Source organism: Lepidochelys kempii, chromosome 16 (genome assembly GCF_965140285.1).
Source record: "Lepidochelys kempii isolate rLepKem1 chromosome 16, rLepKem1.hap1, whole genome shotgun sequence".
In the NCBI taxonomy this organism is placed as follows: Eukaryota; Metazoa; Chordata; order Testudines; family Cheloniidae; genus Lepidochelys; species Lepidochelys kempii.
In genome coordinates, this window is record NC_136395.1 from 5988088 (window position 1) to 6012214 (window position 24127).

Here is a 24127-nt window from a genome sequence, read left to right on the forward strand (position 1 = left end):
TTTGCAGACACAAACTCCCTGCTCTCTGGGGCAGTTGTTGCTGCTAGTGACAAGACAGACCTGGTATGTGAACTGCAGGTGGGGAGATGGGGGTGGAGCCCCTGGAGCCTGCTGCTGGGGGAAGGGGAGCAACACTATTAATCTTGCCAGCCCGCATAAGAGGAATTCAAACCCTCCATGTCCACACAGCACAGAGGCTGCAGCCCAGAGGACTGACCGAAAGCAGAGCGTACAGACAACAAACAAGTACGCAACTTTCTCTTCCTCCCCAGCCGTCCCTGCTGTGCAGGCCACAGCCACTGCTTCCCAGTTCAGAGGCCTCCAAATTCCAGCCTGCTATGTCCAAAGCTGCTGAGACATGCAGCTTGAAGATACTGGGAGCTGCGGTTACCAGCACCTCAGAAATCCTGGCCTGTGGATTTGGATCCTAGATCAGACACCCAGTTAAAATCCTAGGGCTGTTTTCAAAGACAAACTAGTTCTTAAAGAGGGATCAGCTTTGACCAGGTCCAGCTACTGGAAGTGAGATATTTTCCCCTCATCTCCCACTGCTGGCTTTAGAAGCCCCCATCAGTCTTGGCTTCCCCAGGCTGCCTCATCACACCCAGCTCTAGGGGACTTGGGTGAGACCAGGAGTGCAGCATGACCAAGCACAGCAAAGACTGACTCATTGTTTCCTGAGATGATTTGTTAGATGAGAACTTAAAGGCGCTTGGGGAGGCCAGTACCATAGCAGGGAGAAGTCACCCCCAGTGAAAGAGCACTTGGACAGGTCTCAGCCAGGTAGCAGTTAGTGAGCAACTCGGTGTCAGCTGGGATGGCATAGGCACCTGCTATGTCCTGCAGACCAAATACCAAGAGTTTCCAACTGTCACAGCATGAGCTACACTCATGGCCAACTCTAGCCCATAAGCTGCCCTCATTGAAGGGGGAAACTCAGCTTTGTGATCACCACTGCAGTGGATTGCCTGGAAAACACCACATTAGGCAACGCAACTGTAGCATCTTAATGTTATTTAGCAGCTCATCAAGATCTGTCCCATGTGACTCACCAGCTCTCCACGTACCCTTGTGTGGAAGCCAGTGGTGGAGATGCACAGGCTCACAGCTACTGGAAAGCAGCAACCGAGGCTTGCCTTGGGCTCTGGTAGGCCCGAGGTGGAGACGTGGGGCAGAAAGTTGCTAGCTGCCGTCAGCAGAATCTTAGTGCTGGCAAGCCAATGCACGTGCCATAATGCTGTGCCCTTCTAGAGCGAGCGCCTCTTTTGAAAGTCTCTTTGCTTCCCAGTTTGTATTCAGGACCTAGCTAACCAGTAACACCGTCAGCGCCTCCTGCAAACAGACATCAATAAAACAGCTACTAAAACAGTCCAGTTGTGACAAGAGCAGTGCTGCGACATTTCCCTTTGGCAAACTGCTTTGCAGCCAACAGCTCTCAGTGAGGCTAGATCCCAAGCTCTCGAAGAAAAATAAGCCACCAGAGTCTGTGCTGATCAGTGACCAAAGCTTGGCTGCAAGTAGCGTGACCGCCTAGCAGCACTGGTGAGATGTGGACGGGGAATTTGCCCTGCAGTGACCCGCTAAGGCCCAGATCGGACCCAGCTCACAGGCTGCAGTTTGTAACAGTTTTGTCAGATGCGAGCCATTGGCGGGAGCGCGAGGTTCTCTCTTGGGGTAGGATCCTTCCAGGACCTTTTGCACACAGCTACTCTCCATCTACGCTCCCACTGTCCAAAGCACAATAGAGGGTGTGGCTGGAGTGAGGCAGCAGCATGAGCAGGTGCCTGGCTCAGCTCTTCTGGTTCATGAGCCAGGAGAAGAGCAGCTTCCGGGGCTTAGGTTTCCTGGCTTGGTGGATGCGCACTGTGCGGGGGGAGCGCCACACTTTGATGGTGGTGTCATCACTGGCTGTCAGGAGCAGTTCCTGCTCGATGGGGCTGAATACCACCGAGTTGACCACGTCGTCATGCTGCAGCTTGGCCAGGCAGATGTCATAGTGCCGGTCCCAAATGTAGCCATGACGATCCTCTGCCCCACTGCATTGAACAGAAGACACCAGTAAGAACCCAGCTCGGCCAGAGGGAAAGGGGCCCTAACCCGCCTTCCCCAAAAGCCTCAAAAATATATGGAGGAAACAGGTGCCTCTCCCCTAAGGCCTGGGGTTACACCCAAAATACTGACCCAGCTTGTGTCCAGCCCTCACAGCTGTGAGGAAAACCTTTCCAAGAAGGAGCCAAGGGGAATCGATGCAAGGGTGTTTGTCTGAGTTTGCAGTAGTGCTGGTGTGAGTTGTGCTGCTCAGTTCAATGGGTACTCATCAGTGTCATCTTTAGGGTTCAGAGTTAACTTACCCATCAACATGCTCCTTCCACAATCCCAAACCACCAGAAGCCTCGACTATCTCCTCCCCAGATACCACCTTCCAGAGCTCCCTCACCCAGTACTGTCAAATCAAGAGCGCGGGGACAGCATAACATACTGACTGCTAGCCTCGTCACTGCACTGAGCACGTGGTTGGCAGTCATCCCATTCGGTACAAGCCTAGTTTTTCAGGTAAGTCGCGCTGCTGAAGGAATTGCCTGAGTGCCTCCGAGGCTGGGCCTTGTGCTGCAGAATCTACCCCATCTCAGCCACAGACCTAGCTCTATAACAAAAAACCAAGGAGCACAGCACAGAGGTCCGGGGAACTGGGTTTCTCTCCCCTCCCATCCCACTAGCTTTGCGGCCAAGAGGGACAGGCCCACTGGGCACCTGGCTACGAAGTCCCTGCTGACATCAAGGAAGATGAAGAAGCATTCATCGTTGGGGGTGTAGGCCCGGTGCGCGCGGAGGGCTCGCTTCACCTCCTTCATAGTTTTCAGATCAAACACATGCAAGTCAATCTCCTCTGCGATGGGGGGTGGCTGCATGGGATCAGAGATCACACAGTCCCGCGGCCAGGACCGGCTGTTCACATACAGGTACCTAGGGGACAGGAGGGGAGAGGTTACACTGCTGGGTCACTGCTCCAGTAACTGCATTACCATCCGGTCTAGAAAACCTCTCTGGCATGGCTGTGCTAGGGCACTGGCTGGTTTCACTGCCTGGCTCTCCAGTGCAAGCTCGCAGCCGTGGTGTTTGGGTTACAGACTCTGGAGGATCAGGAGCCTGGAGTTTTGGAAACAGATGTTTATATGAATTATTTTTAAGATTTCAATTAAGCCATTTCCATCCCTGCTCAGTTCTGCAAGTCGGAACCCCCCAAGTGCCTAACAAGGGGCCTTTAAGTACGTGCTGCTGGGAAACTCCAAGGAGAGTTCATTTTATACACCAAGCTCCTCTATCGAGCCAGCCACTCAGAGGGCCTGGCCCAGCTACAGAGCCAGAACAAGAGCACACAGATGGGGAAAACATCTCCTTAGGCAGCTCCTGCATGCAGTTACTAGAATCAGCATCTGGCTGGTCCCCAATTCCATTCCTATCCCTCCCAGCCAAGACTCCTGGCCACCACTTCCCCGGTGTGGGCTAAATCAAGCGCCCCTCCCCCACTTCTGTCTCTCTCTCTCTCTCACACACACACAGGAGAAACAGAAACATACAAGACAAGAGGAAAGCCCAAGCTCCCCGGGTCCCTGCACTCAAGAGCAAGCTACACTCAGCTGAGCTAATGGAGAGTCCTCTCAACTCTCTCCCCGACTTGCTTGAGAGGGGAATTCCTTCCTGACCCCAGATCCTGTGACCAGTTTAACTCTGTGCACATGAGCGAAGCACCACCATGATTACATGCAAGAGCCATTTACGCTCCGAAACACCCTCTGGGTCCAGTGCCCCACTACAGCAGCCTCTGGCATGGAGCAGCTTATGCATGCCGTGCCTGGCTGCAGGGTCACTTCCCTGCCAGCATGGAGACATTCCTCTGCACAGTGCTGTAGTTGATAGTTTTCAGAACCCAGGGTTAGACCCCAGCAGAGCCAACTTGGCTTATCACCCTGCTAATAGACACATTAAGTTCCATGCATTTTGCTTTGTGCCAGGGGCCGGGAGAAGAGATCTCAAATACCAAGGGCCTGTCTAGTCTGTGCCTGTGTACACGCATTAATGAGTCCATGGAGGAAAGGGACAATCCCTTTGCTCTTCTTAAATAAAAAAAGTCACCAAGCTCTGGAACCACCCCCCCCACACACACACACACTAACTACACTTAAAGTGATCAGCTGGTGGCCAGTGGCTCCATCCCCATGGCAGACCCTCTGCTCTGCTGTGCCTTGCATCCTGCCACACCCACCTGTGATCAGGAGAAAGGCCCATCCCAATAATGTGACCGTGGATGTCGATGACATGATCCAGCGAATCAAAGAACTCGTCCGAACGTCTCTCCTCCCCAAGCACCGGTCCAGCAGTCGTCATCTGATGAGGCAAGATCTGCTTAATCCCTTCAGGGGAAAGAGAGGCAAAAAGGGGGATTAGTCTGCTCTGCAAGAGGGCGCTGCTGCTGCCTGACTCATAGGTAACATTCAAAAGCCAAAGGACTGAGGGGAGCTCCCTGCAGGCTCCAGAGCAAGGAGCGTCCCTCTGAAACCTTATTACAAGCTGCTAGGAGTGAGGAAACCCACATGGGGGACCCTGGCTGGGAACTGACTCCTTTATGACAAGGCTCGGGTGGGGACTGAGAGTCATGGTACAGTACAGGGCATCAGTCCCTCGGCACTCTCCTCTGCTGGCTATTCCTGTGGCACCAGCCCAAAGCATCATTTGTGCCCTTCCAGTGAGGTTTGCAGCTAGGATGGGGGTGTTTAGTCCCTTCACTCCCACTGTTTACAGCCAGAGCAATTCCAAAAGCAAACACAAAACACTTCCTTTCAACGGCTATAATCTCCTTGGAACTAGGTTTAACCGGGACCAGACGATTACTGCAGTGGTGGTTTCCTGATGCAGTCATAGAATCATAGAATATCAGGGTTGGAAGGGACCTCAGGAGGTCATCTAGTCCCACCCCCTGCTCAAAAGCAGGACCCATCACCAATTAAATCATCCCAGCCAGGGCTTTGTCAAGCCTGACCTTAAAAACCTCAAAGGAAGGAGATTCCACCACCTCCCTAGGTAACGCATTCCAGTGTTTCACCACCCTCCTAGTGAAAAAGTTTTTCCTAATATCCAACCTAAACCTCCCCCACTGCAACTTGAGACCATTACTCCTTGTTCTGTCCTCTTCCACCACAGAGAATAGTCTAGAACCATCCTCTCTGGAACTACCTCTCAGGTAGTTGAAAGCAGCTATCAAATCCCCCCTCATTCTTCTCTTCCGCAGACTAAACAATCCCAGTTCCCTCAGCCTCTCCTCATAAGTCATGTGTTCCAGACCCCTAATCATTTTTGTTGCCCTTCGCTGGACTCTCTCCAATTTATCCACATCCTTCTTGTAGTGTGGGGCCCAAAACTGGACACAGTACTCCAGATGAGGCCTCACCAATGTCGAATAGAGGGGGACGATCACGTCCCTCGATCTGCTCGCTATGCCCCTACTTATACATCCCAAAATGCCATTGGCCTTCTTGGCAACAAGGGCACACTGCTGGCTCATATCCAGCTCCTCGTCCACTGTCACCCCTAGGTCCTTTTCCGCAGAACTGCTGCCTAGCCATTCGGTCCCTAGTCTGTAGCTGTGCATTGGGTTCTTCCGTCCTAAGTGCAGGACCCTGCACTTATCCTTATTGAACCTCATCAGATTTCTTATGGCCCAATCCTCCAATTTGTCTAGGTCCCTCTGTATCCTATCCCTGCCCTCCAGCGTATCTACCACTCCCCCCAGTTTAGTATCATCCGCAAATTTGCTGAGAGTGCAATCCACACCATCCTCCAGATCATTTATGAAGATATTGAACAAAACCGGCCCCAGGACCGACCCCTGGGGCACTCCACTTGATACCGGCTGCCAACTAGACATGGAGCCATTGATCACTACCCATTGAGCCCGACAATCTAGCCAACTTTCTACCCACCTTATAGTCCATTCATCCAGCCCATACTTCTTTAACTTGCTGGCAAGAATACTGTTGGAGATCGTATCAAAAGCTTTGCTAAAGGCAAGGAACAACACGTCCACTGCTTTCCCTTCATCCAGAGAGCCAGTTATCTCGTCATAGAAGGCAATTAGTTTAGTCAGGCATGACCTTCCCTTGGTGAATCCATGCTGACTGTTCCTGAGCACTTTCCTCTCATGTAAGTGCTTCAGGATTGATTCTTTGAGGACCTGCTCCATGATTTTTCCGGGGACTGAAGTGAGGCTGACTGGCCTGTAGTTCCCAGGATCCTCCTTCTCCAGTCCTGAGAGAAGGTCCCTTCCCTGCTGCCTGGGAACAAGTTAACTGAGTTGTAAGAGTACGATTCTGTCATGAAGGTCACGGATTCTATTACCTTCCAGGACCTCTGACTTCTTCCACAGTGGCGGCTAGCCCCGGGAGTGGCAGAGCTGCTGGCTGGCTGACTGCTGGAGCGGTGGCCCCGTGGGGCCGGGTCCACCTCCGTGGGGCCGGAGCAGCAGCCATCAGCCCTTGCCACAGGAGCAGTGGCGGGACTGGAGCAGCTGCTGGAGTTCAGCCCCTGGCAACGCTCTGACTGACGGTTAGTCCCCCACAAGTGTATTTTAGTAAAAGTCAGGGACAGGATGCAGCCTTCTGTGAATCTTTGTTTATTGCTCACACTTTGTGATGTTATTAATATGAACTGTAGATCATTGTTACAACCAAAGTCATGTAGTGGCACCAAATCTTGTACAAAGGAGGTCAAGTAAGGTGTCCTAGACTTTTACTAAAAATACCTATGACAGAATCTTAACTGTAGTCATTTGCAACAGATTCCTCAGAGGCATCCTGCAAAGGCAAATATATGTATGCAGAGACAACCGAGTTGGGGGAGGGGGGGTGTAGTCAGACATTTGGTTTACACCTTTTTAAACTCACTCTTGAGAGAGAAGCTCTGTGCTAAGGATCTTGCACCAACCCCTTCAGTAATTGGCAGAGAGCTCCCAAGCCACAGCTCTGAGTCCTCCAAGCTGGATCAGTCCTGGGACGATCACACTCAACACCACTACCAGTTCTCAGTAAAACACACTTCAGGCCTTCACACTAGGAAATCAGATTGGTATAACTACATTGCTTAGGGGCGTGAAAAATCCCCATCCCTGAGCGACAGTTATACTGACCGGTTCACACAGGAGAATTTCCCGTCAACCTAGCGCTGTCAACATAGCTGTCACCTCTCAGGGAGGTGGATGGAAGAACCCTGCTGTCAGCACAGGTAGTATCTTCACTGAAGTGCTACAGCTGCATTTGAAGTGTAGAGAAGCACAGAGAAGTGTGGAAGTGCCCCAACTGCCAGCCTTTTTGGGCCACTTTCCCGTTCACTCCTCACGGGGAGGGTACCAACCAGGTGTGTAAAGTGCTTTGAGATCTGCTGATGAAAAGCACTGTGAGAGCTGGCATTACTGTTATTATTTAAATGTGGCTGTGCCTGGTGGTTTTTATCTGGCGATCAAGGCAATTTACAAGCCCTCAGTGATTGTGCCCACAATGCATCAGCTTGTGGGCAGGACCAGAGTCACATGAAAAGCCTGTTGTGACACATGGCTAGGAAGGGTTAAACATCCTGCAAAATCAAAAACCCTCATAAGACATGTGGGGAGAGAATGTTTGTGTTTTTGGGTATTTACACATGTATGAGTAGGGTCAACAACGTAATCAACAGTCCCTGCCTATGCTGTATTCCGATAATTCAGAGGTCAAAAGAACATCCTAGCATTGAAATGATTGTAAAAATGGGATCTCTCGGTATTCATCTCTCTTTGAAATGTACTGTGACTGGTGGAGGAACAAGCAAACTGCCTTATGTTAATTCTATAGCTAAGTACCGGTGATGGACCTCCTTCAAAGTCACGCTAATAACCTTTTGAACTCCAACTTGTCAAAAACATGACATTGTATAAAAGGTCCTTGGGTCCTGATTCTGTCATCTCAGAGCTGCTTAGGCTTCATCAGGGGAAGTTTGAGTTGCAAGACTGAGTTCCTAGTTATGCTGGGGGAACGCCCTGAATATGATATTTGGACATAGGTTATAGTCCAATGACCTATTTCTGAAAGAACTCTTTGCAGCTATGAAGCTCACCATCTCTGCTGTCAATCTGCACCTCAATGAATTGAACTCCTGTCTGTCTGTCGGTCTTTTAACCCTACTCTCTCTCTCGTTTTTTAATAAAGTTTAGTTTAGTTAATAAGACTTGGCTGTAGCGTGTATTTGGGTAAGATCTGGAATATTCATTAACCTGGAAGATAATGTGTCCGATTCTTTGGGATTGGTAGAACCTTTTCTTTTATATGATGAAGTAAGATTTACATAAATTTCATCATATCTGATGTGGGTACCTGGATGGAGGCTTGAGGCTGGATCACTTTAAGGGAACTGTGTTGTTTGTACTTCTTTATTACCTTACTGGTTACTCAGAAGCTGTTTTATGCTGGCTTGGTAAATCTAAGTATTGGAATATCCACCAGGTTTGTCTGCCCCATTCTTTGCGGTTCACCCTAATTGAGTGACCACAGCTGGCCCCCACTAGGACCCCAGTCACACCTGTTTTCTGTACAGCACAAAGGGGCACCAAATAGGTTCCCTGAGGGATGTTTTACCACATGAGCACAGCACCATTACAGCTGAATTCCAGCTTTGAGGTCCTGTCTGGGAGGTGGCTGGGGAAATCCATCCCAGCAGCCCAAATGAGACGCAGCTGAGAGCCTATAACAGGGGCCCTGGGTCGCAACTTTGCCTGGACCTCAATAGGAAAAGGAGATGACCTTTTCCCTGGCTCCTGTGACAGGTTTCATTTGAATATTAGACTAAGTAGCACATTTCCTGGATTCAAACCTAGGTCTGGCAGAGAAATCCTGCAGCATGGGAGGAAAGGGAAGCCACCAAAGCACCTGCCAGAGAGCAGCACAGGTCAGATGAGTGAAGCCAAGAGCTTTGGTAGCAGGACTGAACTCTGGTCTCACGTGAGTCAATGACACACCAGTAGGGCATGTAAGACTTCCAATAGTGCACCCAACCCATCGGAGCAGTGTGCTCCAAGCATGCAGCAAGTAAATTTAAATACCAAGTCCTTGGGGCAGAGAGCAGATGCAGGAGGCCTGTTCTACACACAAACCTTTCAGCAAACATTCTGTGATGCCTGCCATTGGGAGAGGAAGAAGCCAGTGGTTTGCCCTGGTATAAGATCACTCTCTCTGCTTTAGGCAATAGTTCCAAGTTAAGAAATCCCTTTAATTCAAAGGCACCATAACTATCCCACAGAAGACTATGCTGGCAGCTTTACAGGAGCCCAAGGGCTGCACATAATTTGCAGTTGTTTTCCATTTTTCACATGGTGCTTCAGCCTATGTACACTACAGGTCCCAGCATGCAATATGCAGCCTTGATCCAAGGGACCTGACTGCTCACATCCAGATGGAGCATCCTGTAGCCACCAGGGCCCATGCTGAAAAGGTGATGTCAGGCCAAGTTGGAGGATGGGCTGTACTTTTCTCAACACCAACACAAGACCAGACGGCAGAATATTACAGCCTGCTGGTGGTGGAACCTAGAGATGCTAGTTCTACATTATTGCAGTGTTACAGTGCACAGATAAAGTCACAAAATGCCAAAGCTAGGGTTGGACACATGACCTTAACTCTGCCCCTTGTGTATATCATGCACTAGGAGTCAGGCTTCAATTATATGATCAAAGACTATTTCCCAAGTGGCTCATCTTAACTGCTTTCTACAAACTTAGAACCTGGAAAGCCTTCCCTTCTGGCTCAGGCAGGTGGTAAAATCAGATGAGAGCCAAGAGAGCAGGAGGGGATGGAGGCTGAATTGGGGAGTGCAGGCAGGGGAAGGAACCAGGAAGATGCAAAGTTCACTTCACCACAGATGCAGAGCAGGGAGACCAAGAGCAGCTTCCCACTCCCTCCCCTTCTGCTTGTACTAGAGGTGGTTGGTTCCTCCCTGGCCTTGGGCTCTGTTTCTTAGGCACCTTTTGAAAAGAAGCTAGGGGGTAGGTGGGGGAAGGATCAGTTGTCCCCACTCCCATTCCTGGTGGCGACACTCCTCACAGCTCTAGCATTTGCCCTAGCCCCACAGGGCTCTTCCCACTCAAGGCTCCAGCATGGGGGACGGAAAAGTGGAGGGAAAGCCCCCTTCCAAAGAGGCTGTCACCTGGGACTCTGGCAGTCAGCTGCCAGCACTAGTGTTGTGGCTGTGGCTCTGTCTCCGCAAGGGAATGAGGCAGGGGCTGGAAATCACTGAACCTTCTACAATTAGACCACTTAAAAGTGGGGTTCCAGACCTTAGAGAGTGCCGTCTGTGGGAATGCTTTGGCTGAATGTGCAAAGCCCTAATATGCTGGAGGTCTGAGCACTCAGATCTGAGCTGATCCTCTTCCAAGCTGCCCTGAGTCTCAAGGAGAACAAGCCAAACTGGGAGAATCAGAGACATATAAGGTGTCAGCATTGCCAAGAGCTCCCATATAACTGGTTGCACCTGCAGTTTTCTAAGTACTACAGAAAGAAAAAATAAAAATACATCTGCTGTGCATGCTCAGTACGTAGCTTGCAGACGCTCGGAGCTCTTAAACCCAGCAAGGGCTCGAGCCCTCAGACAGGTCCCTGGCTATGACAAGATTTACATTTCTCTAGCTGTAACTAAATACAAGGGGTGGCTAGATTTTTATTATTAAAAAGTTCTAGGGAGTTGAACTTTTTTTAATCTCAAAACAGCGGACAGGATTTTGCATAAACTTCCCAGAAAGTTTCACCTTTGGCCAGAGACCAAGTCTGGAAAAACACAGCCTGGTGGGAAGCATTTTGGAAAGGGGTTATAATGGAAGCGGTTTTGAAACCTTAACTACAGAAGGCACCTAACAGAAATCCACTGTGCTAGGAGGTGACCAGAGCCTCTGCACTAAAACAGCAGTTCACTTACAATAAGGCACTGAGTCAGCAAGTGGACTGTCATTGCCCAGCTTTGTCCCTCAGACTGTGTTGTGAACGTCAGAGCCCAGTGGGAGCCCGAGCAAGGCAGAGCTCTGCTACTCACCTATCTGGTGTGGAGAGTAGGTGAGGCATCCTGTGGTGAAGATTAAGTATTTCTTCTTGTTACTGGCCTCTGTGGGGAGCTGGGTTAGTTCAGGCGGTTTAGTCCGGTTCCTAGCAAGCAGCTCTGCCACCTTCGTCTCCAGCTCTCTCTCACTCAGGACGGGCATCACACGGCCTTCAAGGATGTCATCCAGGAACTGCTGCAGCCCATCCTCTGCTGTCCCGCTCCCACCACCCGGTGATGCCTGCGCCACTGGCTCTGGCATCACCTTCTGCTTGGGCTTCACCTCCTCTTCCTCACTGTCACTGCCAAGGTCGAAGACCTGGTAGGGAGAGGTAGCAGCAGCCAGCTGCTCCTTGTAGTCCAGGAGCAGGTCCGGGGCATCATAGCGGCTGCAGTCTGCCACCATCACTGTCCGGATAGTGCTGGCATTCAAGTTCTGGATTTTGAACAGTCTCTTCACTACATTCACATTCTCAGACTCTATGCCCTGTTAACAGAGGGGAGAGAGTGCGCAGATGCCTTCTCGCTGTGACCAAACAGTACCAGAGAGCACAAAAGGGCTCAGAATCACTTCTACAACAGACTTCATAGGAGCCCCAAACCCTCGAGAGAGGGAGCCCTCTCTAAACAGCACTGTGCCCTTTAGGGCTTTTCAACAGAGGCTGTCAAAGCACTTTACAAGTGATGGTGAATGGAGCTCCCTGGAGATGGGCCAGTATAGCAGGTCCCCTCTGTGCCTCAGTTTCCCCACCTGTAAGATGGGAAGTGACTTACCCAGGGTTACACAGCCAGACAGTGGCAGAGTTGGGAATAGAACCCAGAGTTCTCTGCTTTAGTCCTCTAGCTGACACCGCCTGTCCTAACAAACATAGGTTCAGGAACAAAGCTTCTATTCTGACCACTGGTTCGGCATGATTGGCCATTCTAGGAGCAGAAAAACAGTTACCAATTTGCTTCCTAGAGTTTGTTTCTCCATTTCCTTCCTTTGGGAGGGTTTCACTGCAGCTACTTCATCCTGCAGACTGCTTCATCTCGCAATCTGCACTGACATAGGCTGCCAATGACATGAATGCTCCACTTCTTTGGGCCTGCAAATTGTCAACACCATTAAAAAGGGAGTACAGGCTAACGGGTAGAAAAAGGACTTACAGGGTCTGGCTCAGAACTTGGGGAACTCAACATCCAGGCTTCATTTTCCCCCCATCTGTAAAATGGGGGAATTAAATCCTTACCTCTCAGGGGCTGCGAGGGTTAACACTTCAACGTTTGCTCAGCACTGACAGATCCCTGGTGCTTGTATAATAAAGACTGAGGTTTCATAGCACTCAGTGAAAGATGAAGGAGCTATTCTCATTCTATAGGGCTGCCGGGGCCAGCAACAAGACAGCGATGGGCTGCCAGGCAGTGTTTGTCCACCTTCTCCGGAGCAGTTTGTAGTAACTGATGCAAGAGGCGGCAGATGGAATAGAGCATGCTTGAGCCTAAAGAACTGAGGGGAAGGGGCACAAGTGGCAAACTAATAATAATACTCCCATCTGCTATGGAGAAGCAAGGGGTCAGCCTGCCAATAGAAATACAATACCTGCCAATACAGCCTGCTGTAGTAAGGCTCAATGAGGAGAGCTGTACAAACAGATAGTGCCTGTCAAACGAGGATCTCAAAGCGCAACAAGCAGACTGAGCTCAACATCCCTATCCAACACCTGCCCCCCAGGGGGAGGAACTGTTCTCCCTATTTCACCAAGGAGGAAACTGAGGCACAATGGGTAAGTGAATTCCACAGGTCACAGCGAACCCATGACAGAGCAGGAGCAGTGCTTGGATCCCCCTCCTTGGAAGCCGCAAAGTGCGAGACAGCACTTCCTCCAACAAGTCACATGACATTCACTTCCCTCATTTCCTCTAGCAAGGAGGATTCTTTGGCCCATCTGTGGCCATATTAATTCCCTGTCCAGTGAGCACCTGTGTCCCATAAGGCCAAGCACCCAGATATGATGGCAGGTTGGCAACAGCTGACAGACTCCAGCCCTAGGCACCCAGCTCTCACAGGACCCATCAAGGCATCCAATGACTCTTAACCCACCTGCTCACCATGGCTCATCCTCTGGTCCCTTCCAGAATGAGACCCTGGGCTGGACTCCAGTGTCCATCCCCATTAAAACAACACGAGTGCATGGAAGCAGACAGCACAGAGCCACATGGGAAGTGCCCACTGCAACGGGTGCTGTGCCAGGGAGGCAACGGGGTACTGGAGGGCCGCCTTGAGCCAACTCTACCTTGAGCCTAAGCTCTCCACCCCTCTTAACCTTCTCCCAAGTTCATGCTATCACTGTATTTGCTCCCAGAACGACCCTAACTCCCACTACAGGAGGCATGATCGTGGGAGAGTGCTCCGTTCCTCACCCCTGTTGGCAGTGCCCAGGGTTCTCTAAGGCATCGGTCCCCAAAAAGGGGGCTCAGCAGTGATGTCAGAGAGTCAATGTCTCACACCCAGCTGACGGGAACTGTCCAGGCTATTAAACAACCCAGAGTCTGGAGAAGCATGGCCCTGGGACACACCTGGAAGGCATTGTTCAGCCACAGCACAGAGCAGGAGGTGATGTGCCCAATTCGGTGCAGGTTGCCGGAAATCAAGTTGGTTTCATTCAGCCAGCAGCCAAACACATCATAGGGTTTATTCCTCACCCTGGAGAGGAGCGTGAAGTTCTCTGTAGGGAAGGAGAAAGGGGGAGGATAATACAGCTCCACAGAAAGGACCCCAGTGAAGCAAGAGACAGGACCCACAGGACGGGGATTCAAGTCAGAGGCCCAGCTGATCCCTGAAGCAGAGTGGATGTAAAGATGGATGGTCCCTCTTACAGCTTATCATCAGTGTGGATTCCCAACACACTCTGCCTTTCAGTGGCGCTATGGTAACTAGCAGCCAAGATATTCCCCTACATCATACAAGGGCTCTCTCTCTTTCTCGGCGCAGTGAGCGTCACTGTCGATTTACAAGGGCCCACAGGTTTTGAGCCAATCCATCCCTGTAAGAAGCCTCCACTTGGGTAGGGATCCCAGGATAGAGATAGCAGGAGATACTGTAACTCAAGATTAATATGGTCCCAGGACTGGAGCAGCAGAGGGCAATCCAGGCCAAGAGGGATGTTCATCAGCAAAGCTCTGTGATATGACAGGAAAAGACCAGCTAACGGTTTTGTGACTCAGAGGCTATTGGCAGAGCTGGGAGATGGGGTAGCCTCAGGACTGAGCTGTGGGGGAAAGCTTGCCCACTGCCTGCTCTCCTGCTGCCTGACTGCGGCATCAGTGCCTCACTTTCAACAGCATCAGAGTCTGCCAAAGGTCCCTTTTAAAAAGGGACATGAAAAACCCATCCAGTCCCTTTCCTAGCCATGGGCCAAGTCACAGCCCCTCCGTCCTGCCACCTTCAGCTTTCCAAGGGCAATTTGAGTCTGTGGCTATCCAGCCAGTTCCACACTCACACCAAGGCAGAGCCAAGCTGAAATGAGCATTACCCAGGCTAATGACAGCGATCTCTCCTGACGAGCAGTTGCGAGGCCCCACAAAGACCCCTGACACCAGGAGGAGGGAGTCATCCGAGTTGAACTGGGAGAACTGGGTGTAGCTCCAGTTGTACAGCCTCATGTTGGAGCTGTGGAGCAGGGAAATGGCCAGCTCGTTGTTCCAGATCTGAGGACAAAGGGGACAGGGCAGGCTGTTTCACTCAGAGCGTGTCATTAACCAGGATTCACAGAGCACCAGTCAGGAGGCACGGAAGCAAACAGATGGAGATGTGCTAACCCCAGCCTCGCTGCCAGAAAGCCATTCAGAAGGGAACCGGAGGGTTTGCAGTCATTGCTATGAAGATCTTCGATGAATTTGGCCCCAACCAGTGCACTGCCCCGTTACTATCATTCCCTCAGCCTCAGAGGGCTGGTGCTCTGCAGCACTCAGGACAGTTGTTCCTCTGAGAGCTCAGTTCTGCCTCCTGGTTCATTTTAGGGTCATTTCCTAGGTTCCCTCTAAGCTGCGTGGCCCCCGATTAAGCCATGCGCAGGGGCTCAGGGCTGTGGCAGGGAGAGGCGCCCCTCACCGCCAACCCCAGCGTGGACCTGCCGCGGCCGGAGGAGAGGAGCCCCTGCCTCGGCCCGACCCAGGCCTGCCAGAGCTGCCAGGGAGAGGAGCCCCTCTCTCAGCTCAGGCCAGCCCCACTGGAGCTGCTGGGGCCAGGAAGAAGCACCTCTCCCCTGGCCCCAAGCTGCTGAGGTGAGAGAGGGCTGGGAAGAGTCCTCTTTTCCCACTGCAGCCACGGCCCAGCCTGCACCCCTCATCCCCAGCCTAGAGCCTGTACCTCCCCACATACACCCCAACTCTCTGCTCCAGCCCTGAGCCCCCTCCCATACTCTGAACCCCTCGGCCCCAAGCCCACCACATGAATTTTGTTATGGGCACCAATATGAAGGTGATGTGTCACACAGGGTCATGTCACACATCACCTTCATATTGGTGCCCATAACAAAACTCATTCCGCACACGTGCGTAAGAAATTAGAGGGAACACTGGTCACATCCCCCGGCTGGGGGAAGGGCCTGTGACCATCTTCATTTCTGACTGCAGTGGGCCCCAGTGCAATGCGAGTGGGATTGGAGCTGGGCCCAGGCCCTATGCTAGCAGAAGTCACTGCAGTCTGACAGGATTCCCTGGTTCCTGGCAATGGAGTTGGTGTCTAGTTAGGGATACCTGGCCTTAACTTAGTCCACCTTCCAACCTCCACACCGCCACTGGCCACCTCAGCAGTCAGGCTGGACCCTGCTGCACCCAGCCAGCTTTCCCCAGGTTAGGGCCAAGTGAACCCAGTCAATGTGCAGAGCCCCCCAGATGAGGCACAGGGAGGGGACATGACTCACCCACAGGGACAGCGAGTCAGTAGCAGAGTCAGGAGCCCTGACACCTAGACCCACAAAACTGTTCACACCACTGAGGGATAGCTCAGTGGTTTGAGCATTGGCCTGCTAAACTCAGGGTTGTGAGTTCAATCCTTCAGGGGGCCATTTAGGGATCTAGGGCAAAAATTGGGGATTGGTCCTGCTTTGAGCAGGGGGTTGGACTAGATGACCTCCTGAGGTCCCTTCCAACGCTGATATTCTATGTCTATGTCTCACTTGTTTCTTGGGTCCCCTTCCTACTCTCCTAATCCCTGTCCAATCATTGCCCAGGCTGGGGTGACAGCACACGGCTTGGGGCTTAGGTCAGAAATCTCAGCGAGGGAGAGCTCAGGCAAGGGAATTACATTAGGGGTCTGTTACAGGAGCGGGTGGGGAAGGGTCAGTGGCCTGTGATGAGCAGGGGTCAGATTAGCCGATCATGATGGTCCCTTCTGGCTTTACAGTCTATGCATCCAGAGACTGCTTTGCAAAGCCAACTCCCACTCCTTCCCCAGCCAAACCCTTGTCCCTATGCAACCTGCCCATAACCTCCACAACCCCTGCTTCCCCTCCTTGATTTCTATGCACTTAGGAGAGCCACATCACACAAGAAATGCACTAAGCCCTGTAAAGGAAGTAAAAGAGGTCTAGTAAAGGAGTCCCAGAAGTCACAGTGATAACCAGCCACTCGGAGAAGGGCCAGACTGAGCAGTCCGGATGGCCCAAAGCCCCACAAACTCAGATGCTCCTGACCTGCCCATCATGCCTCCTCTGCTTTCTGGACACTAAGAAGTTTCAGCCCCAGAATCCCTCCCCACAGCTCCTGACTAGAAGGCCTGACGGCACTAACCAGAGAGGGTCAGCATATAAGAGCTCAACGGAAGATTTTCACAGCTGGAACCTGAATGTGGCCAGCTTAGATGAGTGAATAAACCCCTCAGAACAAAAGCTGCATGCCCTTTACCTTAACTGTACAGTCCTTGGAGCAGGATGCAAACAGGTAACCTGTGTGGGAGAAGCTAAGGTGTAAGACCTGGTCATTGTGCTCCGTCAGGGTCTGCACTTCCACACAGGGGATGGTGTCATAGAGCCTCTGGAAGTCCTCGTACCAGGAAACAGCAGCTACAACACATGCGGATAGGAGGGAGGAGTCAAAGCTCAGCATAAGTGGAAGCCATAAAGCCACATGACTTGTCTATAACAGGGACTTGATATTTCTCACTAGCATTAGCAATGGCAGGAGCCCAAGTATAGACAAGGCTGCCATAGTCGCAGCCATTGCTAATCAGATTTTCTCTGACCATCTTAATAAATACAAGGAAACATCTATTTGAAGGATTTTAACTCAGAAACATTGGTGGGTTCTAAGCCACACTGCGAGATGTAGGAATCACCATGGAGAGTCCAATGAATGCCTATTGTTGAGCCCTGAGCAGAGGTTAAGGTGCAAACCACATGTTAGGATGCATAAGGAATGGGATAGACATTAGTAAGAATATTACATCGTCATAGAACCACAGGATTAGAAGGGACCACGAGGGTCATCTAGTCCAGTGGTTCTCAACCAAGAGTACATTTAACCCAGGGAATTATGCAGAGGTCTTCCAGGGGGTACATCAACTCATCTAGATATTTGCCTAGTTTTACAACGGGCTACATCTAAAGCACTAGCGAAGTCAGTACAAACTAAAATATCATACAATGACTTGTTTATACTGCTCTATATACACACTGAAATGGAAGTACAATATTTATATTCCAATGGATTTATTTTATAATTATATGGTAAAAATGAGAAAGGAAGCAATGTTTCAGCAATAGTGTGGCTGTGACACTTTTGTATTTTTGTGTCTGATTTTGAAAGCAAGTATTTTTTAAGTGGGGTGAAACCTGGGGGCACGCAAGACAAATCAGACTCCTGAAAGGGGCACAGTAGTCTGGAAAGGCTGAGAGCCACTGAGCTAGTCTAACCCCCTGCCAACACACAGGATTTGTTGTGTCTAAACCATCCAAGACAGACGGCTGTCCAGCCTCCTTTTGAAAACCTCCAGTGAAGGAGCTTCCATGACTTCCCTAGGCGTCTGTGCCATTGTCCAACTATTGTGGTAGTTATATACATTAATTGGGGACCCTCATCTGAAATGCTGAGTTCCGTTCTGTTCCCTCTGCCAACAATGAGATAGAAAAATGAGAAGTCCAGAAATGGTCTGTGGTCTGAAGAGGCTTCTAGATGAAGTGGGACTGAGAAGAACAGGGCCTGTTTAATTTAGAGAGGAGATGCAACAGAGGTGCACAAAAATACCTCAGGACCTCTCACAATATAAGAACCTGGGGACATTTAGTGAAAATGAAAGGTCACAAGCTTAAGACTCAAAAGAAAGATTTTTTTTAAACAAATGCATAATTTGTGGCAGTGAGTTCCACAGGCCAGTTTGAGGACTGATGAGGCCAAGGATTCAGAGGAGGAGCTGATCTTTATATAGGTAATGAGAACATCCATAGTTATGTCAGATAGTTCAAAAGTTAGGGATATCCACTCTCCTGCTGCAGGGTATAAAGCAGCCACTAACTGAGGGCTAGGAAGAAACTCATGGGCAGCATATTCCACAACCGTCCATTAAGGGAGTCTTCCACCTTCCTCTGTAGTATCCAGCACCGGCCCCTGCTTGACAGAAGAGTGGGCTAGATGGGTCACAGCTCTAATTTGGCATTCCACTAATGCTCCTAGTCACAGCAGCCCCTGGATCCCATTTACTGAACCTACAGACCTACAGACATGATGCTTCTCCCTAGGTTTGAACTGGAACCCTGACATTGTAGTCCCTTCTCAACAGGGGCAGCTTGACACAGGCAGACCTACCTACTGACCAGACTGGGGGGCTCTGCTCCTTTCCATCAGTCCCCTAGGGTGGATGACCTCTTTGAAACTCCAGTTCAGCCACTCATTTTGTTGGCAGTATCCTTTAATATCGGCCTCTTGTCACAGGTATGTCACACAGGGAGAGCAGTACAGGCCAGTGCACCAAGTGCTCTAGCTATTTTGTTTTCAGCCCCCCACAGAGCTGGGGAAGTACCCAACCAAATTCCTGGACTTACTCTACTGCACTAATGGGTCCAATGACATAACAGCAGCTAACAAACAGGTTTGCCAGCTATGGCCACAGAGTAAACAGGAATTAGAGGAGCACATGCACAAGTCAAACAAAACTAACGTGGAAATATTAAATACATCTTCATTTTGCATTTACTTATGCTGGTTACAGCTAAAAGCCAGTTATCCAAGGGTCTACGGTGACAGAGAAAACCTTCAGGGTTCAGAAAACAGGCAGCAGCCCCATGCTGGAGCTACAGATCCTAAAGGCTGCAGGGTTGAAGCCAAGTGGATTTTTGCAGCCATTTTTGTACTTTTCTCCCTCCCCCAAGAATGGGTTCTTTGCTCACTCATTCTTCACAGCATGACTCTCCTGCCTCACTCAGCAGGAAGGTCAGGCATTCTCTGCCTCTGCATCCTCTTGATTTCCCACTCTCGTCCACGGGAGTGGAACTGGAGGATGAGCACATGGCTGCTGTACATGTCATATGGTGGGGAGCAGAGTTCCGCAGAATCATGATAAAGCCTGCACCTCCCAAGTGGGACTTGTATGCATCTTGGCAATGCCCAGTCCCTGAGTCCTCTCAGCAACAAGGGTCTGTCTACACTAGGAATATGACCTGGTGATCCATGGTTAAGGACCACTGTTGTCTTCCTTGGCCAGTCCTCAACCAGTGGTTGAAGATGTTCAGGTGCAAGGCCAAGTGAGACCTCAAGTGGATAACACAACACCACCATAAACATGAGATTTGTTGTACCTGCTTATGCCCTTCTTAAAGGGGCAATAATCACCCAGCAGCCTGGTCTAGGTATTGTAAGAAACTGTCAGTCTGCAGACGGGTTTAAAAAAATTCTTTAAATTTTAGACATGGATGGGGTAGGGGAGGGAAATCTCTGAATTTTCAGCAAATTCCATTCCACAATTTTCAACAGGGTCTGATGGGCAATAGACCCTTTCCCCTCTAGGTCACTATGTGATGGCTGATGTTCCCTGAACTGCAATCCCGAGTTCATGTCACATGGACCAGTGCCCATGTCACACTGACCTGTCTAAGAGGCCAAGGATTAAATAATCTACTGGGAGCTGCATGTCCCGCACACATCTCAGTGCTTAGCTTTCCAGGGATGGGCCTTTATAGAATACCATCAGTCAGAGATGGGGTCCCTACAGGTCAGAGGGGGGCAAACTGGCAGGGCTGCATGGAGGAAATCTTGTGCTGCTGCCAATGCTGTTCCTGTTTTGTGAATTAACAGGACTGTGGTCTACCAGTCAGCTAACCCAGCCCTTTTCAACAATGCAAAATTGATAACTTACTAAACATAGTTAAAAATACCAGACCTGGGTGCCGTGGCACTTCCCGAGAGACCCTGTAGTATCTATAGAACAGCTCCTTCCACAGGAACTCATCCCGGGCCACCGCATGCCATTGCCGACACACCAACCCCACCGAGAGCACATCTACGTGGTCCAGGTACAGGAAAATCTCATAGAGGATGCTGTCTGGGAGAAGGGGACTATCCCCAACATCCATACTGTCATTCTGTCACCAAAGGGCTCTGAAAATAAACAGAGTGGGGAAGTTGGTGCCTGTTCGTTACAGAAGGTAGAAACGTCCCAGGTTGGGGTCATGCAGAGTAGCAAGGTTCTCCTGTCTGATCAAACTTATTGAGAGTCATAGAAGGAAGGAACAGCAGCTTTTTACAGGAAGCAGCAAACACACACATAGGGAAAGTGAGAAATTTCTAAATTCACATTACCAATCACTGGTGTTCGTACCGTAACATTTGGTGGTGTGCTGTGGCGTTGTTTTTAAATTCCCTTTGACTTGATCCTTAATGATTTTCTTCTGGTTTTTTGTCCCCAAACAGAAATGGCTTCTTAATGAATTTTCTACTTTTATTTTTTAAGGTAGCAACTCTTTAAGGCTCCATACTACCGAGACGGACACTAACATTTACTATGAAATTGTTCACATGTGAAAGGTCACAACAAACAGAGGCCCTAATACTACAAATGCTCACATATGGGCCTAGTTATTCATGTACATATTCATACAGTGACCCCCTACACAGGCTGTCAGCAGTGTTTGACTCTGGGACTTTCAGCACAAAAGCACAGCTTCTAGTACGTCAGCTAAAGAACAAGATCTATTAGCTGGGGGCAGTAGGAGGCAGCTACACTCTGTGTGGGCCAACCCCAAGTGGGGTGGTAATGCAGGGTGTTGGTCTCAGGATATTAGCGAGACAAAGTGGGGGAAGTAAGATCTTTTACTGGACCAACTTCTGTTGGTGAGAGAGACCATAATAGCAGCTTTGTGTGGCTCAAAAGCTCGTCTCTCTCACCAACAGAAATTGGTCCAATAAGAGCGATTACTCACCCACCTTGTCACTTTACAACCTTGTTATCTATCCTCCTCAGGGAAGGGTAAAGGTCTATATTTTGGGTTTCAACCCCCAGCTATTGGCCCAAGGCAGAGGCTATTATAGAACTGGCATCTAAACAGACACGAACTCTAGGTCAGCTCAGACACGCATGAGAGGCTTACCCTGCTGCGGGGGGTGGGGGAATATAGAACACATTTGCAAAGTGGGCGGCATCTCTCGCTCTGGGAGTGGTCCACACAAGAGGCACCAGCCTGCTACTGCTGACAATTAATGGACCTTGTCCTTTAACTTAGGAGGTAGACATCTAAGCTTTGGTGATGAAGGTTCCAGGTTCAAACACTGCTGATGGCCCATGGGGGACTGAGACTTCAATGGGGTACGCACATGTAGCCAGAATTTGCTGCTGCCGCTCCACATTTAGGGCCTGATCCTGCTTCCACTGGATTCACTGAGAGAAGGATTGAGCCCTGAGACTTTTTCAATTATCTGCATTAACACCACACTTTAATAACAGTGTGCATGCCTATAGCACCTTTCATCTAGGGATCCCAAAGACCTTTACAAACATTCATTAATTCTCACCCCACTCCTGTGAGACAGGTATTATTATAATGGTATCCATTTTACAGCTGGGGAAACTGAGGCACAAACCAGTGAATTGGCTAATGCCATACAATAAATGAGAAGTAAAACTATTCTCCTGCTTGACAATATTCCCTCTTTGCTCTTTCATCTTGATGGACTACAGCTGGATTTCAAAGACAATAATATGGACCGTAAAAGGCTGTAGCCAATTGAGAACTTTTTGTAATCTGGAACAACAGGTTAAACAGCATATATACCTTTGACTCACAGTTCGTAACAACCCCTCAGAAGCTTGGAACTGTGGTAGTTCTTAGCAAAACCCCCATCGTCTCCTGTGCATGTGGACAGGAGAGCACCGGTCATGGGTACTGGGCTACAGGTAGAAAGAGGGACTTGATAAGATAATGACCCCAGATGCAGACAGCATGGCCTTGGTGCAAGATGCAAGGAGCCCCAGAAACCACCTCTCCACTAGGGAGCCGTATAAAGAGGTTTCCATCAGCTCAGCAGGCTTAATTAAGATAGCGATGCAAATGCCCCAAGCGACCAGAACCCAGCCTGCAGCAGGGCTCCCACTAGCCCCAGCGCTGGCACAAGTGGCTCTAGGTCTTAGCATCCGCCACTACAGAGCAGTGGTCTAGGGCGACTAGACGCTGAGCTCCCACCCTACCGGGGCCCCTTTAAGCGGGCACAGTCTCTCCCATTTCCAGCCTGCCTCGCGATAATGCAGGAGCTGGACTGTTAAATAACCGACCCTCCGCCAGCGGCTTGACACACACGGGACCGGCGTGCGCGGCAGCTCCGTGCCGGGCAGAGGGCGAGGCCGGGCAGGCGCCTGTCAGAGGGCAGCGCGCCCGCCCCCTCTGGGCCCCCCTGGGCCCCCCTGGGCCCCCGGCAGCCCCGCTGCAGCCATTTGCTGGCCCCAGCCCGCCAATGAGGACCCCCCCGTCTCAGGCTCCCCCCGTCCACGAGCCAGGCCCCGGCCAGCTTCGCACTGCCCCGGCCAGATCTCCCACCTCAGCGCCCCGGCCCCGGCCCCGGCTCCTCCCCACGGCGCGGGCTTCCGGCCCTCCCGCTCCTCGCTTCCGCTCTGGCCGAGCCGCTCTAGCCCCTCTCTATGGTCCGCAGCCACGCCCCCAGACCTCCCCAGGCCAGATTGTCCCATCCCAGAGGCCCCATCCTGCCCAGGCCTGACTCATAGAGCCCAGCATCGTCCATGCCTGGAGGCACTCACGTGGCACAAGCCTGTCCTTCCCTGCGTCTCCCGCCTGGGTCCTGGGTGGGGGCTGGGGACAGAGGGCTCAGGCCCTGAGCTGCAGGCACCAGCCTGGCCCATTGGTGCACAGCTGCTCAATGGCTGGCATCTGTGCCTATCAATGTCAAAGAATCACTTACATGCCTGACTAATCTAATCGCCTTCTATGATGAGATTACTGGTTCTGTGGATGAAGGGAAAGCAGTGGATGTATTGTTTCTTGACTTTAGCAAAGCTTTGGACACGGTCTCCCACAGTATTCTTGTCAGCAAGTTAAAGAAGTATGGGCTGGATGAATGCACTATAAGGTGGGTAGAAAGCTGGCTGGATTGTCGGGCTCAACGGGGAGTGATCAATGGCTCCATGTCTAGTTGGCAGCCGGTATCAAGTGGAGTACCCCAAGGGTCGGTCCTGGGGCCAGTTTTGTTCAATATCTTCATAAATGATCTGGAGGATGGTGTGGATTGCACTCTCAGCAAATTTGCGGATGATACTAAACTGGGAGGAGTGGTAGATACGCTGGAGGGTAGGGATAGGATACAGAGGGACCTAGACAAATTGGAGGATTGGGCCAAAAGAAATCTGATGAGGTTCAATAAGGATAAGTGCAGGGTCCTGCACTTAGGACGGAAGAACCCAATGCACAGCTACAGACTAGGGACCGAATGGCTAGGCAGCAGTTCTGCGGAAAAGGACCTAGGGGTGACAGTGGACGAGAAGCTGGATATGAGTCAGCAGTGTGCCCTTGTTGCCAAGAAGGCCAATGGCATTTTGGGCTGTATA

General features: G+C 50.7%; 1 protein-coding gene across 6 annotated transcripts; it reads right to left on the reverse strand.

Annotated features, from left to right (window-relative positions):
* Positions 1-997: 997 nt before the first annotated feature.
* Positions 998-23164, reverse strand: FBXW5 (F-box and WD repeat domain containing 5). Of its 6 annotated transcripts, none has more exons than XM_073314130.2 (10): positions 23106-23164; positions 22347-22462; positions 20459-20676; positions 16993-17150; positions 14619-14793; positions 13663-13811; positions 11101-11590; positions 4265-4412; positions 2752-2964; positions 998-2036 (listed from the first exon to the last, which is right to left on the reverse strand). In XM_073314130.2, exons 3-10 carry the CDS (start codon positions 20649-20651, stop codon positions 1790-1792), a joined length of 1773 nt encoding a protein of 590 aa, XP_073170231.1. In that variant the 5' UTR covers positions 20652-20676; positions 22347-22462; positions 23106-23164; the 3' UTR covers positions 998-1789. The 6 variants fall into 6 exon arrangements, with proteins under 6 accessions (XP_073170231.1, XP_073170232.1, XP_073170235.1 ...); XM_073314131.2 differs by lacking the exon at positions 23106-23164 and adding an exon at positions 22844-22976; XM_073314134.2 differs by lacking the exon at positions 22347-22462 and having other exon boundaries at positions 23106-23130.
* Between the last annotated feature and the right edge of the window lie 963 nt (positions 23165-24127).

Excerpts from the sequence above, each read along its gene's own strand:
- FBXW5 (XM_073314130.2), bottom strand. The coding sequence starts at position 20,651 with ATGGATGTTGGGGATAGTCCCCTTCTCCCAGACAGCATCCTCTATGAG. Across the intron at positions 4,413-11,100 it reads CTACTCTCCACACCAGATAG|GGATTAAGCAGATCTTGCCT; the intron begins GTGAGTAGCAGA and ends TTTCCCCTGAAG. Across the intron at positions 2,965-4,264 it reads GGCCTTTCTCCTGATCACAG|GTACCTGTATGTGAACAGCC; the intron begins GTGGGTGTGGCA and ends CCTGTCCCCTAG.